The sequence below is a fragment of the Dasypus novemcinctus genome, chromosome 16, assembly GCF_030445035.2.
Source record: "Dasypus novemcinctus isolate mDasNov1 chromosome 16, mDasNov1.1.hap2, whole genome shotgun sequence".
Classification (NCBI taxonomy): Eukaryota; Metazoa; Chordata; class Mammalia; order Cingulata; family Dasypodidae; genus Dasypus; species Dasypus novemcinctus.
In genome coordinates, this window is record NC_080688.1 from 96,500,357 (window position 1) to 96,517,934 (window position 17,578).

At 47.9% G+C, this 17,578-nt stretch overlaps 1 protein-coding gene and 1 long non-coding RNA gene across 7 annotated transcripts in view; one reads left to right on the top strand and one right to left on the bottom strand.

The window, feature by feature from the left end:
- Positions 1-1,570: 1,570 nt before the first annotated feature.
- Positions 1,571-9,939, bottom strand: LOC101425234 (uncharacterized). Of its 5 annotated transcripts, none has more exons than XR_011646020.1 (3): positions 9,656-9,939; positions 5,021-5,219; positions 1,571-3,511 (listed from the first exon to the last, which is right to left on the bottom strand). It is a non-coding gene; the product is annotated as an uncharacterized lncRNA (long non-coding RNA). The 5 variants fall into 5 exon arrangements; XR_011646022.1 differs by lacking the exon at positions 9,656-9,939 and adding an exon at positions 8,095-8,874; XR_011646021.1 differs by lacking the exon at positions 9,656-9,939 and adding an exon at positions 7,867-8,107.
- The window catches only part of CTDP1 (CTD phosphatase subunit 1), a 108,723-nt gene continuing 100,103 nt past the window's right edge, over positions 8,959-17,578 (top strand). The window contains exon 1 of one of the 2 annotated variants that reach the window (XM_004462914.4): positions 8,959-9,503. In XM_004462914.4, coding sequence (XP_004462971.3) covers positions 9,208-9,503 — 296 coding nt within the window. In that variant the 5' untranslated portion in view covers positions 8,959-9,207. The remainder of the gene's footprint in view (positions 9,504-17,578) is intronic. The other variant, XM_004462912.4, reaches the window with a different exon arrangement.

Here is a 17,578-nt window from a genome sequence, read left to right on the forward strand (position 1 = left end):
AAGACCACAGGGCGGCACAGCTCCACAGGGGCGAGGGAGCAGGCCCGTGCCCGCCCTCGGCGCCCTCTCAGCTCCCTCCACCCGCCCTCGGTGCCCTCTCAGCTCCCTCTGCCCCGCTCTTCTGCTACCTGAGGACTAGGCCAAAGCACACACAAGCTCAAGCGCAGTCTACACAAGCATTCTCACGTGCCCTTTGTCTTGGAACAAGCTCAGTGGTCTAGCCTAGCCACAATACCCCCTCTTCCCAGTCATGTTGCCAAAATAACAAAAAGAAGCAAAACATCAAATACAATTTGCGTTGCATCTATCATTTGTAATCTCAACATTATTCAAAGAAGCGGGCTTTATTTAAAAGCAGTTTGACCTCCCTCCGCTGGCTGGGCGGTGGCCCCGTTAAAGCCCTCTCCTAGAGGGTGGGCTGCAATCCGGCAGTCTGGCTGTGGGACCCCAGCCCTGCCGACTCCAGCTGAGAGCTGGGAGCAGCTCACCCAGCCTCTTCGAGTCTCACTTCTGCATCTATAATGCACTGACAAGAGCAGCTGTCTGGTGAGTGGTGGGGACACGGTGCCCTGGGACGCACTTAGTCCAGTGACTGGCAAGCGGCGGCCAGTAGCTGGTGAGCACCAGGACGACCCCTGCAGGGTGCACCCGGCAAGGGGGGCAGAATTGCCATAAGGAGCCCGTGTCACCAAAACCGAAAGCTCTTCAGGATTTTTGCTTGAATGGGAAGTCAGGGAGGGAGTCAGGAAGAAATCACAAAGGAAAATAATAAAAGAATAAATGTAATCAAGAAGAGGTAAAACTGGTTAACATTTTCATTTTCTTAATTTTTCTTTGACTAGTGTATTAGTCAGCCAAAGGGATGCTGATGCAAAATACCAGGAATCTGCTGGCTTTTGTGAAGGGTGTTCCTTTGGGGTAGGAGCGTAGTCACCAGGCTCCACAGCCTGGGTTACGTCCCTTAGCACATCGGTCCCCACGCACGGGGCTCCCGGCTTCCTGGGCCCCTCTCCCCGTGGCTGGCTTCTCGCCGGGCTCTGCTGCTGTCTTTACAGGGCCAGCTGTGGACACTCAGGAGAACGGCTTGCTTCTCCCGCTGGGGTCTTGCCCTTTCCTCCACCAAGCTCCTCTGTGCGCTTACTTCCTGGGGACTCAGTTCCAGACTCCCACCTCCCTTCTCGGTGGTTTCCCTGAGTCCCTACCCACTACAGGGGCACGGATGCAATGTCCCACCGATGTGGCCCAATCAAAGCCTTCATCACGATTTGATCAAGTAAAAGTAAACCCTCTGAATCCAATACGCTCTAATATGCCCAGAGGAAAAGACCAGTTTACAAACATAATCCAATATTTCTTTTTGGAATTCACCAATAATATCAAACTGTTATACCTAGAAATTATATGACTTAATTTTAGAGAGGTTTTACAAGTAGTAGAACTTTAAAAGGCATCTAAAATGAACTGGGATTTGATTTTTTCTTATGTATCTAATACCCACTATCTAGCCCCATACTTGTCAAGTATACGTAATATACATTATGAAGTAAGAAAAGAGCACATTCTCAAAGAATTTGATTCAGAAACGTTTGCCACTACAGGAAATATTTATTCTGTGCCAAAAGTTAAACAGGGCCCTGCACAGATATTTTTTAAGGAAGTCTGGAAAATAACCTGCAGCGTTAGCAAAGCCCCTGCATTTGCCTCCAGTAGCTCCTCTGAGTCACAGGCCACATTTGCAGTTTCCTCCCAGCACTCTCAGGCCAAGGCCGCCTTCCTGTGCCTGCACCCGCGGCCTTCCCTTTGTCTCCTCCTGGTTTGGCCTCACCAGCTCGGGCCCTGATCAGCTGCACAAATCACAGTTTGGAGGAAACGTACCTTCGCTTGCCAAGGCTGCTAAGTCGAATGCCACACAATAGGATTGGCTTAAACATAAGAAACACCTTGTCACGTGTCGTGGTCTGGGGGCTCCATGGCCAAATCGCGGCGTCAGCAAGGCCACGCTTCCTCGTGGAGCTCTAGCTCTGGCGCTGGCTGCATCCTTGGGGCTCCTGGACTGGTCTGCCCCCCTACCTCCCGTCACAGGGTGAGTTCTCGCTCTGTGCCTGCCCTTCTGGTCCCACTGCTGTGGGCACCCTCCAGCAGCTTCCCTGAAGGACCCCAGCAACACGGGTCAAGGGAACCCCGATTTAGTCAGGCCACACCCCAACAGGACTATCCTCAGAGGGGAGCGTGGACTCAACTTCCTTTTTTGGGGTATGCAGTTCAATCTACTGCAGCACCCCAGCTGAGAAAAGGGAGAGAAGAATCCTGTGATCTTTCTCTAGAAACAGAACCAGGCCTGGGAAGGAAGGTCAACCAGAATTCAAGAGAGCAGACTCCTTCTTCCCTCTTGGCCACTAAAATCCACTCTATTGCAGGTCCACAGCCCGTGATCTGTAGTCCCAAAATCCAGAGTTTAAACATGGAAACTTTCGCATAACTCATTTGGCAGCAAAATCTGACCTGACCTGACATGAGGCTACTTGTGGTCTTTTTTATTCCACTCCCATTTTGCTGCAGAAATATTAGTGGGTTTGATTAAAGTGCTGCCCTGGCCTCACTAGAGAGATTGGATAATGTATGAGGTACATACACATCACTTTCCTAAAATATGAAAGATGCTGAATTCTGAAACACATCTGGTCCTAAGATTTCTGGATAAAGGATTGCAGGCTTATGCAAATTTTCCTGACCACTATCTTACTTTCTGCAAAATAGTTATCCCATTCCTTCCAAGAAGGGAAAATTCTTTAATCCAGTATTTCTCATTTTTTTTCTGTCCCATGATACTTGAAAGATAGCGGATTGCTTTAAATGAAATCAAACCAATTAAAGACATGTTAATCAGTCAACTTAGACTGATTTCAAGACCCCACGGAATTTACCTGGGCCAAGGTTATAATCGTCGTCTATTATCTACCTTCTGTCTTAAATCTGTCATCTATGATCATCTATATCCATCATCTGTCTCTATCTACCATCTACCTCTCTTTCTTCTATCTGTCATCTATCTACCTATCTACCTCCATCAAGTGCATCAATGAGGTACTTCAAAGTCACTAATGAAAGCATGGTCCTTCTCATTCCATATAAATGCTTTTAAAAGCCAAAATTCACACATCGCCAGTGGGAATAAATGCGAGTGCAGCCTTTCTGGAGGGCAATGTGGCATGTCTCAGCGTCTTTAAAGTAAATCTTGCGCTGTGACTTGCTGCTGGTTGCTCTCTTTCTCTCTCACAGATCTTGTTTGTCTTCACCACTTCACGGGATTCCCTTATCACTTAGTTGTGCTTATGTATTGTCCGTATGTTTAGTTTTACCTAGTTGCTGTCTTTATGTGTGGATTCAGAGTTGCACCATCTTCCCACAATCCGTTTTCTAGGAAGTCCAGGCAAGTTCTCCGGCTAGCACTGTCTGTCACCTGCAGCCATGGGGCTGTGTCTGGAGAAAGCAGGCAGGAACGGGACAAAGTCTGCAATTACAAGAAATGCACCTGTAATTGCAAAAAGTGGCAAATGGCTAAGTTATATCTATCCATTCTGCTGCCATTGTAGGTATAATTACATTTAAATTGCTTTCAAAATCTTTACTGACATAAACAAAGCATAGTTCTACATGAAAAAGCCATATATAGTATTATCTCAAGTGTTTAGAAAAATTACATATATATCGATATATACATAAAAGAACAACATTCACAGTAATAAGTGCCACATACTAGGATTATGAGTGCTTTTTCCTTCAGTCTTTTAACAGTTTTCCAAATCTTTACAAGGAATATGTAGTCCTCCAGTAATTATTATAAAATATTTTCTTAAAGTCAAGAGGATCTTATTTTTTTCTTATTTAAGGAAAAGTGGTCTCTTTCCACATGCATCTCTAGGATATTTTGAAGTGTCTCCCTGTACAGGTGCTGAAGTGACATGCTTGACATGCTCTGGTGGGTAAACAGTTGCTATCCCAGGGGATAAGGTCAGAGAAGGAGAAGACGTCCCCAAATCCAAGGCAATACACATCTGAGTCTCCTGCAGGCCTTGTTAAACACAGATGGCTGGGCCCACAGCCACAGCCGACTCAGCAGGCCTGGAGGAAAGCTGGAGTCTGAACTTTGAGCAGGTCCCCAGGTGAGGCTCCAGGGACTACACCTCGAGAGCCAGGGTCTGTGGTACCAACACTATCAGTAGTTCTCAGCTGGGCCCTGCCCCCACCCAGGGGACATCTGGCGATGTCTGGGGTGACTAGAAGTCACAGGTGGATTCTCTCTGCTGTGACAAGGGCCTCTGAAAGGGAGGTCTCTCAGGACCTGAAAATTGACCTTGGTTTGAATGTTACTTTGAAGCAGGGTATATAGGGAATCACTAGACAGATCTGGACCCTGGCAGAAAAGCCATGCCTTTGAACATGTGTGCTCCATTACCCCCCAGACGGCTGCGGGAAGACCCTCACGAGATTCTCCCATTCAGACTAGATTTCCCCTGGAAGCCAGACACACTGGATATTCTCCAGGGTCTTTGGCACTGGGCCCTCCTGGGGGATTGATCAGGGGGGTAATCAAGCAAAACAGCAAACAGCTGGGACTCCTCTGTGTCATTAGCAAAGGGGCAGGATAATTAATGGTTTAAAAAGTAAGTGCGAAAGCAAAAACCCCGAATTCTGGCCTCCTTCGCCCCTACCTGGATCACTACGCAAGTAAACCTGGGGATGTATAACCTATAATGGGGAGTTGTACTCTGTGAATAAGCCCTCTTTATCACTTTTCAGCCCTTTCCTCTCTACCTTGACCCCATGATTTGGGATTTTCTCCCATTTGTCTTCCCTCCCTACCTTAACAAATTACTGGCCTAATAAACATGGTTTGCTCTTGAAATTCATTTCTTGCAGCTTAGTCAAGAATCTAGAGAAAATCTGGTGATAGCTTTGCTCCTCAAATGTGGGGTGAAGGTAACTAACAATGAGTAGGGCAGCCAGAGGGCCTGTTCACCTCATGTAAGCAGTGACCAGTGGTGATGGACCTGGCCTCAGGAACGCTGAAGAGTCAAGCCTCTTGGTCTCTCTCCACCTTGCTTCTCTCTGTTTTGGCCTGCTGCCTCCGTCTCTTCTCTTGCGGGTCGGCATGACGTCGGGGAGGCCGTGGGAGGTCTTGGAGAAGATGGTAACCTACGGCAGGAGGGTTCTGGACACTGTCAGGAGGAAGAATGCAAGGACTAGTCAGATAACAGCAAGGGAGTTTAATGCAAAGCCAAAGCACACACTCAGGATGGGGCAGGGGTGCTGCTTTACCAACGTGGGGCTCCCCCTCCTTCGCCCCCAGGTAACGAGGACTTGTGAATTCAAACACCCTCGCTGATTCCATCTTTTGCAAAAGAGGGATTGAAAACTACAATCCCAGGGAGGGGTTAGCAGAGCCTGTGGTGTCCAGGGGATGGGTGGGCCTCCCCTCCTCTGGTATCTCCCAGCACCAGGCCTTGGGTGGGGGCTTCTCTGCAGCCCTTAGAGACTCTCTGATGTTGACTTTCCAGTGGTCCTCCACCCGGAGTTATCTCCCACTCCCACCTCATGCTTGCTGCTGGACTGGGAGGGGGAGGGACTGGGGAGCCAACTGGTAAGCCCCAGGGGCCTGGCTGTGAAAGCTTCAGACGTACGTCGTCCTATGTTAGAGGAAAGAGACAACCAGCACCCACAGGTAAAACGCCAAGGAAAGACTTCACCGGCTTAGCTCAGACTATTTACCCAATCCTGAGTCAGCCAGGAATGCTCGGTATTTTGACTAACAGTCCTACCAGGAACCTGTTAAGAAGAGAAGCAGTTTCACCAAGGAAAAGGAGAGCTGCTTTCAGAAGACAGGCAGGGTCCTGGCAGGCAGGTCCTGGCACAGTCACACGTCCACTGTGACCCACGTCTCCATGAGGTTCAAGCTTCTTCCTAGGGCCATTGGTACTTTAACAGAGTGTATTTGATAAAGAGAATTCCAACGCAAAGAAAGGAGTGAATATCGAATGGTGGAATTTCAAGCACAATGAAAAACTGGAAGAAATCTTTCTGGACATGGGAAAATCTCCTTGCACCCCTGAAATCAAACGTGTTAGGTACATGGTCAACGGCTGACCACCAGGTGGTGCAGTAGCAGAAGTCTGCAATCAAGCAACCTGGATTCTAGCTCTAGCTCCTCCGCCAATATACTGAGGCCACTTCCCAGGCAAGCCAGAGTAGTTCCTGGAACTTCAGTTACTTCCTGTATATAAAGGAAGCCCTGCAGGGGTTCCTCTGCATTCTTGCCCAGAGCAGATGATTTGGAGTCCACACTGGGATGGACATAAGAGAAAGCAGGTTTATTGATGCCAGTGAAAGGAAAGGAGAGGGGATGTCTTAAATCTGCCTTCCCCAAACTAGAGAAGGAGTTTTTATGGATTCAAACAGGAGAGGGTAGAGTGCTTACCATAATGGCAAGTATGCAGAAAAGTTAGCCTAGTTCTGAAATAATCATAAACAAAGGTAAGTTCAGTCCAGAATAACCATCACGATACTAAGTATACACAAGGAGAAGGCTAATTCTAGAGTAACCATAAACAGGGCTGTTTGGAATGACCATCACAATAGCAGGTCTAGACTAAACCCAGCCAGTCTCAGCAATTTCAGATATTATCCTTTTGCTATTTTATAATATAAAGGTATCTATATAATGATTTTGTAGTCATAATTATTTGTTAATTTCTAACTTTCAGTTACAGTTTCAGGGCTCATTTCCACTTCAAAACAAATTGGGCACTTTTATCAACTCAGCAACTAAAACAATTTTTATTTATTTTTGGAGGTACTGGGGTTTGAACTGAGGACCTCGTACATGGAAAGTAAGCGCTCAACCACCCGTGACCTACTAAAACTAATTTTAGGTTGTGGAGGACAGGACTACTTCAGTCAAGACCCTGGTGTTTGCAGAAACCAAAGTGGGGCTGAATTCAAATTGTTGTAGTTCATGTAGAATAAACTATCACGATTGTTAAAATGTCTCCCAGAGCTTAAAAGAAAGTTTCTCTGACACCCCTTTCCTTCATTTTGAAAGCTCCTTGGAGCAGAATACAGCATTTGAAGGGTTTCTAGCTCTTGATGTAAACAACAAAGTGCAAATACTTGGTGCCTAATTAATTTGGACACAATGGCTCAGTTATTATTGACCAAGGCAATTATTTTTTACTGTTTTCTTACAAATGACAATACAGCATCAGATAACAATACCGGGCAAAAGCGAGTTATTTTCTCCCGATGCATCTTTAAAGCCAATCCTGAGACACCAGGGTTTCAAAGAGAAAGTTTATTTGGTTGCACAAGCAAAGGGGCACACTAGGCATCATGGATCAAAACTGACTCCCTGATCTTCAGGAATTCTAGTATTTTATAACATCAGAGTGCTAATGAGTAATTGGGGTGAAGCTGAACACAGGCTGATTCGTTAATAAAATTAATGGGCTGAACAGAAACGGGGGTCAGCAACAAAGATTTGGGATAGGGGTCTACAGAACAAACATCAGCTACAAGGTCTTTCATATGGATATTAAACAGAAATGGGTGCAGCGGCCACCATCCCAATGGTAAGCAAACACAACGGTGAGGCTAAGTCCAGCGTAACACCAACGGGTGAAACCACTTTAGCCAGCTGCAGCAATCTCACAAATCAACCTTTTGCTATTTCACAATATAAAGGCAACTGTATAATAACTTAGTATTCATAATTGTTTATTAATTCTTAACCCTTGGTTACAATAATTGGAAAGGGAAACTGTCCTGGCGCACTACCCGTCAAATTTTGGGCAATTTAGCAGTTCTGCTTACTTCGCCCTCTCCTACGCAGGACCCCTCTCCCTTTCCCCAACTGAAACGTCTCTTGCGCCGCGGTAGGTGCTCTGCGGCGCCCGGAGCCGGAGCCAAACGCGGGCCCTCCAGCCTCCAGACCCAGGGGAGAGGTGCGCGGTTCCGCACGTGCGCTCACCACCGCGACCCGACGGGCGCGGCCGCTGGGCATGACGGGGAGGCCGACGGCGACGCCGGCTGGGCGCGCACCTGGAGGGACCACAGGGGCCCGCCGTGCATGCTGGGACTCGCAGTCCTAGACGGCGGGTCTCAGCGCCTCGCATTGCATGCCGGGCCTCAGCGCACTACTGGAGAGGGCCCCAGCGGCCCGCCGTGCATGCTGGGACTCGCAGTTCTAGACGGCGGGTCTCAGCGCCTCGCGTTGCATGCCGGGCCTCGCCGGGCCATAGCGCGCACCTGGAGGGACCACAGGGGCCCGCCGTGCATGCTGGGACTCGCAGTCCTAGACGGCGGGTCTCAGCGCCTCGCGTTGCATGCCGGGCCTCGCCGGGCCATAGCGCACATCTGGAGAGAACCACAGGGGCCCGCCGTGCATGCTGGGACTCGCAGTCCTAGACGGCGGGTCTCAGCGCCTCGCGTTGCATGCCGGGCCTCAGCGCACTACTGGAGAGGGCCCCAGCGGCCCGCCGTGCATGCCGGGACTCGCAGTTCTCATGGCACCGCCTCAGTGTGTAACTAAAGTTGCACGACAGCGGCCCGCGTTGCGTGCCGGAACTTGCAGTTCCACGACGCAGGACGCCGCTGGCTCGCGCTGCATGCCGGGCCTCGTAGTTCCAGGACGCGGGGCCTCGGCGGAAGAGTTGGGTGTACAGCGACGCGCCTTGCATGCTGGGACTCACAGTTACAATGGCGCCAGTCTTCGGGCTGTAAACGCGCGCAGAAGCAACTGTTCGCGCCGTTTGAAGCCCCACGAGGCTTGCTCTCGGGCCGTTTCCGTTACCGGCTTTTGCGTAGGCCGCGGTGTTTACACGCGGGCCCCCACGCGCACGCACGCCGCGCCGCCGTGCCCGCCCCCTGACGTCACCGCGCTCTCCAGGAAGTCGGCGGGACCGGCCGGCCGGTGGACGCCGGGCTCGCAGAGCGGGAACCGCAGCCCCGTCGCCCCGGCCCGCGGCTCCCGACGGCACCTCGCGCTGGGATGGGCGCCGGACCCTGAGCGGCCGGCGGACACCCTCCGCCTCCGACCGGCCCCTGCCGCCCGCCCGGAGCCCCACCGCCCCCGGAGGGGCTCGCCGGCCCGCGACGCGCGTGTTGCCATAGCGACCCCGCCCGCGCGCGGACCCGGAGCCCGAGCGGCCGCGGATGGCGGCGCCGGCCGGCGGGGGCGGTCCCGCCGAGGGCGCCCCGGCGGCGGTGGCCGAGGTGCGGTGGCCGGGCCCCGGGCCGCTGCGGCTGCTCGAGTGGAAGGTGGCGGCGGGCGCGGCGGTGCGCATCGGCTCGGTGCTGGCCGTGGGCCTGCCCGCCACCGGGCCCGGGGCCGCCGCCCCCGCGCCGCCCTCGCTGCGCGCTGACCGGGGGGCGACGCGCAGGGTGCGGTCGGAGCGCGCCGGCGTGGTGCGGGAGCTGTGCGCGCAGCCGGGCCAGGTGGTGGTCCCCGGGTGAGTGGGCGGGGCGCGCCCCGGGGGTTCGCGGCGCGGGACCCTGGCGGCCGGGTGCTTGCGTGGCCCCGCGAGTGGTTTTACACGCCGGCGGAATAGTTAAGCTTGTGCTTAGCCCCCTGAAGTTGCTGCTTCGGCGAGAAACCACTTACGTTTTCCTTTTTTCTGTGACAGGTGGTTGTTTCCGTTTAAGACTCCACGTTTGTAAAGGAAACTCAGGGGTGACCGTGAAAGCAGGATTAATCAGGCACGCTCCGGGCTTGTTATTGTAATATAAACTGATGGGGCGTGTGCAGTTCTAAGCTCTTGTAAACTCCGTGAAACTCGATTGTAAATACTTGGTCCACTTCAGCGTCATAGCTGAAGGAGGGACTGATCGCGCGTTCACACGCTTGCGCCTCCTCCTGGTTTCTGCGCGGGGATCACACAGTTAAGGGCAAAGGAGTCCTCGCAGGCAGGATCAAGGTGACAACACAGTCAGTTGTCGTGGAGTGGACTCAGCAGCTGTAAATATCACACGTCATGCTCACCCTTTGTGAAGTGCTTGAAAGAAACTCTTTGTTTTGTCAGAGTACTCATGTTGCTTTCTGAGGTTGGAAATCCAAATGCTTTTGTTTTGAGTTGGCACTTGCCCGTGTGCATGCACATGATAGTTGTAGTTTTGATGGTAAAGAACAGAAACCCAGATTGCCTGGAGAAGTGAGCCTTGCTGCCTGAAGAAGGCAGGGCCTGCTGGGGCCTCGCGGTGTCAGGGCGTCCCTCTGGTTGAACACCCGCAGTACACTTGGCAGCTGGCTGGAGCTGGCTTCTTTTTGTAGCCAAGGCTGGTTCCCTTCCCTGCTTTGTCATAGAAAGTCCTTGTTCAATACTTTGATCAGATCCCTTAATCTAGTTAATCAAATTGACCCCGCACATTAATGGAGTTGATTCAATGTTAAATTCCCAGCAATAGATAGTAGTTTGGTGTCTTTCTTTTTTTGGGTTTTACGTCTTGGGACCTTGGGATGTCTTGGAGCAGTGGTTCATCACAGGCTCTTTGAGAAATAGATGAAAGCTGTCGTTTCTTTTCAAGTAAAGCATCAAGCAACACTGAAGGTAGTCACACTGTTTCAGAGTTTCTTGACTTCCTCTGCTGCCAGTGTGCAGACAGGTTATTCCCTGCATGAGAGAAAGCCACACACTATGGCACCTCGTGCGCATCTTAAAGTGCCCGATGCCCTCACTTCATGTTTGTGCGTTTCTGTCCAGATGTTTCTGTGAGCATTCCAAGGAATGCTGTGATGGTGCCATGGTAAGGTTGTTTCCAGTGGTGCCTGTGTATGGCCACGTGGTGACACACCGTGGTAGGTCCAGGAGGGAATATGTTAGAAAAAGGCCACGGCCCTGTTTACATTTCTCCTGACAACTCTGATCATTCGTTTAAATAAGCTTAATGATTTTTTACGCCTTGTCAGATGGCACTGTGCCAAGTGCACACCCAAGTGCACGCCTGCGATGGAGCGCCCTCCCTGCAAATTTCTGGGGCACCTTTGTGAACAGCTTGAACCCTCGTAGTTGTCTGGCAATGCGCCTGTCACACGAGTAGTGTCCTGCAGTGTCACCCGGCACACGGCGTTGTGAGCATCCCTTCAGTAGAACCGTGGCGGTGGGTGGCCACGGCGCCTCCTTGGCAGATGCTCAGCCCTGACTCCCGGGAGTGAGCTTCTCAGCGAGGGGGTCTGTACCCGGGATTCACTGTTTGGGCTCTTTCCGAGATGATCCTGTGTGTCTCCCTGTCGTAACGTGATCTTACGGGGTGAGGTGGTCGTTATGAATGTCACTTACTTCTGTGGCACCACCGGGGAGATTGATTGGTGAGGAGCTATTTGCCTTTTTCTGAGGGACCCTAAACCACAGTCCTTCCACATTGAAACGTATATTTTCCTATGTCTTTCCTTCACTGCTGCTTTGTCTGCCATTGCACTCTGCCTGGCCTCATTACTGGCCTTGTCAAGAGCGTTTGAAGAAGCTTATGAAACTCAATCCAGAAGTTTCCTCTCAAGGTGTTTGCTTTTGAGGATGCTGCTGACTGCAGCCTGCAGAACTTTCCAGAACCTTTCTAGAAGAGCAGGGACATTTCTTCAGGGCCTTCATTCCTGGGTAGCTGGGCCTGCACTTTGCGTACTTGTCTTGTGGTCAACATCCTCTTTGGTTCTCCTTTTTTCCTTCTCTATCTGTCATTGTTCCTTCATCTTGAAAATTTTTGTGTGGCGTGTAAAAATACTTATTTTTAAAGAATGAAGCATGTATATGTCTTTGAAGAAAGATTAATTACACTTATTAAAGGTGACCTTCAAAAGACTTTACAGTGGTAGGGGCCTCAAATGACTTTGTGACGTATTTAAGCTCTAGTATGTGGCCCGTGGCATCTTCTGTAGCTGAGATGGCTTTAGGTTGCTTAACAGTTAACTATATGTTGTTGAGGTGTGTAGGTGTGTCGGTGCTTATGCAGCCTGTGGTCAGGACACTCATTAACTCAAGCCTTTCTGGGCCAGTGGGGACACAAGGAAGCAGCTTGAGCCTGCCCTTGAAGAGTTCAAGGCATGAAATCTCAGACAGTTCTTTATGGTAAGGAATGTTCTCAAGGGAGAAGAGAATCCCTTACTGGTACGTGTAAATCAGCTTCCTGTGGCTTTGAACTTAGTTACTGAAGCATAGCATGGCAGAAGAGTGGAGCTGTGCACCTGCCTCCGTGTAATAGATGTGTGGGGGCCATGCCAGCCGCAGTGCCATGCCTGTCAGCTGTCACTGTCACCATCCAAGACTCACCCCGACTGTGTGAGGGATGCAGCTTCGTCCTGTTAGGTGGAAGCAGGAGCTGCCCCAATACCCACAAGGAGAGGGTGCACAGGTGCTCAGGCGCTTTGGCCCACCCCACATCTTAGCGTCTGTCCACGGCCTTGCGAGGTTTCCCACCTCGTCCTGCGAGGCTGCGTGCTCTCCTTGATCTGCATCATCTGCAGAGGGTCCCAGCGCTGGGGTAGTATGTGGGATGACAGGATAGAGCCCTGTGGATGAAAATCAGCAGCATCTGTGTTAGATTATCAAATGAGCTCCTTCCCCACTGCACTTGCCTTTTTTGGCTGACATTCTCTTAGGGAGTGAAGACCCAAAAGAGAGGAAACAAAGCATCAGGGACTACGCATGGGGCCAGGGTACCAGCTGGGGTGCCGCAGACAGTGTACTTTGTTTAAGGACTCTGAAGAACTTCCTCTGCCACTGCGGCTTGTCCAGAAGAATGGTTGTGCTGGCCAGGGTTCCCTGGGGGTACTGCCAAGAAGACGCAGAGAAGAGCAGCACCCCAACTTTAAGTCAAAGATCTTAGGGAGCCTATGCTAAGAACTTAGACTAGAGTGCAGTCCAAGTTTAATACCCCATTTTGTATGTTTTTTCCATTTTAAAAAATTTATTGAAGTATATAATTCATACATGAACATACATAAAAAATAAGTGGATAGTAAAATTTGTGAATTTACAAAACAAGCAGGAATTTTGTCATACGTGGCTCCCAGACATCTTCCCACCACCACTACCTTACATTATTGTGAAAATCTTACAGATTATGAAAGAGTATAGTCAAAATACCACTACTAACTTTAGTCTATATCTTACATTTAATACAGTTTCCTCCCAACTATTTTTTTAAGCAAATCAATTTTATAGATACGTATTAATAAAGCATACAATTTATCCAAAATGGACAATCAGTGGTATTTGGTATAATCACATAGCTGTGTGTTCATCACTTCAACCATTATTAAAGCATTTTCCTTATTTCAATAATAATAAAACAGACTAACAAGAAAATTCCTCACCTCTCAATCTCTGTTTCCCTGCTGTATATAGCTGCTATTTCTGGCTATTCTTGAACAAATACTTATTTGCTTATTAAGCAGTTTTATTGAAATATACTCACATACCATATGATCTATCCAAAGTGTATCACCAATGGTTTTTTCTTTTAGGTGATAAAAAGTCCTTTATTGTAAAATTGTAAAATAAATAGAAAAATAGATTGAAAGAAATTACAAATTTTAAATGAGAATGCAAGGCCAGGTTAGATTTAATATAATCAATTACTTATAATTCTGATTTTTATGTTATAGCTCTAATTATTGGACATAATAATCTCTTAAGAATGAAATAAGTTATTGGTTCAATTATTTAATTTCCATTTAGGCCATAATTCTTTTCGATAATCAAATTCCTGTTTGGGAATTCTTCACATCTGATTGAAATGAATTACAGGAGATAACAATTTGGCAACTCATAATTTTGTGAAGCAGAAAATCTCAAAATCTTGTTCAATAGTGGTCATGCTAAATCATTATTGATCCAGATAGATTGTTTTAAAGCATATGAATAAGAAATGGTTAAAAAAATAGTATCCAAAAATATATCTCTTTTCCAGCCCTCAGTTAAAAGTGTTTGTTTTGTATGAAAAAAATTACAGAACACTGATCACAGAAACACTTTGCCAGTTGCACTGAATAATTATTGATCATATACTATAATGTTGCTATTTACATTTGTCTGGTCTGCTACACCTCTTTTTTGGTTGCTGTTTACATGGAATACCTTTTTCCAACCTTTCACTTTTTAAAACAATATGTTTTTTATTTATTTTTAAAAGATACATAGATCACACAAAATATTACATTAAAAAATATAGGAGGTTCCCCAACCTTTCACTTTTGATCTGATTGTGTCCTTATGTCTCAGGTGGGTCTCTTGTAGACAACATGTAGATGGCTTATATTTTTTATCCATTCTGTCCTCTGATCGGGAGCTCAATCCATTAACATTCAGTGCTCAGTTCATGAACATTCAGTATTATTACTGTAAAGGCATGCCTTCATCCATTTTCTCCTTTGGCTGTCTGTCGTCATGTTGTTCTATTGTCTGTCTTCTCATTCTTTAGTTTACCCTTCCTAATCTTCGTTTCTAAACCCTTGGACTGCTTCATCTGCAGAGAGTCCCAGCACTGGGGAAGTACGTTGGATGACAGGATAAACCCCTTGTTTTTTCCTTTCAGGCTGCAGCACCCCCTTTAGTATCTCTTAAAAATCTGGTCTTTCTGTAACATATTCTGTTTTTGTTTATCTGTGAAGACTTTGAACTCACTGTCATTTTTGAAGGACAGCTTTGCTAGATACAGAATCTTGGCTGACAGGTTTTCTCTTTCAGTACCTTAAATGCATCATACCGTTTTCTTCTCGCCTCCATGGTTACTGATGAGAGGTCGCACTTAATCTTACCGCATTTCCCTTGTATGTGATGCTTTGCTGTTCTCTTGCTGCTTTCAGAATCCTCTCTTTATCTCTGATGTTTGTCATTCTGATTAGTAGACGTCTCAGGGTAGATCTGTTTGGATTTACTCTGTTTGGGATGCGTTGTCTTTCTTGGATATTGATATTTACGTCCTTCGTGAGGGTTGGGAAGCTTCCAGTCATCATTTCCTCAGATCCTCTTTCTGCCCCTTTTCCATTCTGTTCTCCTTCGGGGACACCAATAACGTGAGTGTTGGTGCATTTTGCATTGTTGTTCGTTTCCCTGAGACCTGTTCCATTTTTTCCGTTCTCCTCTCTTTCTGTTCTCTGGTCTTTTCCAGTTCAGATGTTCTGTCTTTGAAATCACTAATCCTGTCTTCAAGCAATTGAAATCTGCTCTTATGTGCCTCTAATGTGTTTTTTGTTTATTTTAGATTTATTTATTTCTCCTCCGCCCGTTGTCTATGTGCTCTGCCTGCTCTCTGTGTCTGTTCGTTGTGTGCTCGTTGTCTTCCTAGGAGGCACCGGGAACCAACCCGGAACCTCCCATATGGGAGGGAGGTGCCCAATCGCTTGAGCCACCTCCGCTCCCTGTGTGTTGTATCTCTCATAGTTTCCTTATTGTTTCTCTTCATTGTGTCATCTTGTTGCGTCAGCTCGCTGTCTCGCTCATCTTTTTTAGGAGGCACTGGGAACCAAACCCAGGACCTGCCGCGTGGTAGGCAGGTGCAACTGCTTGAGCCACATCTGCTTCCCTCATCTATTTTTAATCTCATCCATTGTGTCTTTCATTCCCATAAGACCTGTTACTTTTCTTTGCAGGCTTTCGAATTGTTCTTTATGCTCTCCCAGGATCTCTCTAATATCCTTTATTTTTCCCGTCATATTTTCTTTAAATTCTTTGAAGTGATTTAGGAGAGTGGTGCGATTATCACTGATTGATTGTATTGACTCCTGTATCTCTTCAGGATATTGGTTTGTTGTTTTGGCTGGGCCACCTCTTCCTGATTCCTAGTATGGCTTGTAATTTTTTGCTGATGTCTCGGCATCGGAATGTGTTGGTGAATTTACTCTGATGGCTGATTTCTCTCTTGCCTATTGTTTGTTTGTTTTACACCTCTTCTTTGACATGTTGTTCAGCCGTTCTCAGTCTTTAAATTGCCCAGCTTAAGTTTTCAAAATCGGGCCAGGGTCTCGCTGGTGGGGCACAGATGTTCTCCGGGGGTCGGCTCCAGAGAGGGCGAGCAGCTCTTGTCCTGCAGTTCCCAGCAGGCCAGCAGATGGTGCTGGTCAGCGCCCCTTCCTGGCAGCGCTTCTGTCTCCGCTGCCCTGTGTGCTGTGCTGAGTCTCCAGAGCCGAGGTCCAGAGCAGGCTCTGCTGGGCCAAGGCACTGCAGAAGAGCCGCCCGCCCTGCCTCTCCCTGCACACAGCTGGCAGGGAGGAGACGCCTGTCCCCCAGCCTAGAATCTTGGGAGGGGGCGGGGAGCCTGCCCAGCCCCCACGGGGGCTCGGTAGCTCACGGTTGTCTTTCCAGCTTTGTCTCTCTGTCCTTCGCCCTCCTGGGAGTCGTGCAGCACTGTCCTGGTCTGCTGACCCTCAGAGCAGGTCTCGCGGACAGCTTTTGGCTTTTTCTCCATTGTTTTTGTGCGAGCGTTCAGCTCTGCCTGTTGGTCCGTCCTCATCTTCCCACAATCCTCAGTACCCACATTTTGATCTTCTAAAATTAGGTAGGGGGAGGTTTTAAAAATTCTAAACAGTTCAGGCCTGTGCACTAAAATAACCACCTGCTGAAATCTTGCCTTGGAAGAAAGGAAATTACTTATTTATCCTAATATCAAGAAGGTAAATTAGTAGATTCTTTTATGTAAGTCATTTAATGCTTTGTATTGACATCTGTATGAGGTAAAAAATTACTCAGTTAAAAAGGCATTTAAGGGGAAGCAGATGTGGCTCAAGTGATTGGGCTCCTGCCTACCACATGGGAGGTCCATGGTTCAGTTCCCAATGCCTCTAAAGATAAAGCAAGCTGGCATGACCAGCATGTATGGCAAGGTGACACAACAAGGTGATGCAACAAGAGACACAAGAAGAAACACATAATGAGAGACACAGCAAAGCAGGGAACAGAGGTTCCTGGTGCCTTCTAAAGAGGACAAGTAGGACAGCAAGCTGGGGTTATGAGCAGGCATGGCGAGATGACGTGACAAGATGACTCAACAAGAGACATGGGAGGTAAAACATAATGAGAGACAACAAAGCAGGGAATGAAGGTGGCTTAAGCGATCAGAGAAACAAAGAAAACGAACAGACACAGCAAGTGCAAACAACAAGGGGATGGGAAGAGATAAATAAAATAAATCTTAAAAAAAAAGACATTTAAGTCTAAAACTTGGGAAATGATCACTGTTTAATTGAACCCATTAACCTGGTAATGTTTTCTCTTTTTCCGTTTTTACTTCCATAGTTCTATGAGCATATATTATTTACCTTTGTTGTCATGCTTTTGATTTTTAGATGTATCTGAGCTAATCTTAAATAAAGGCCTCTGAACTACATAAATGGATTTTGAAGCCCATCTGCTAAAAATAATGTGTAGGTTTTAAGAAATAGTATGCATTATCAGATTTACCTCCCTTTTCAAGTTTTCTTTCAAGTTAGTTTTAAAGTGAATTATATGAAATCCTGGAATACCTGATCTGAAGAAATGGGCATATCTTCAGTTTTAGATATGTTTAAAGGAAAAACAGTGCACAAGTGCTCATCGTA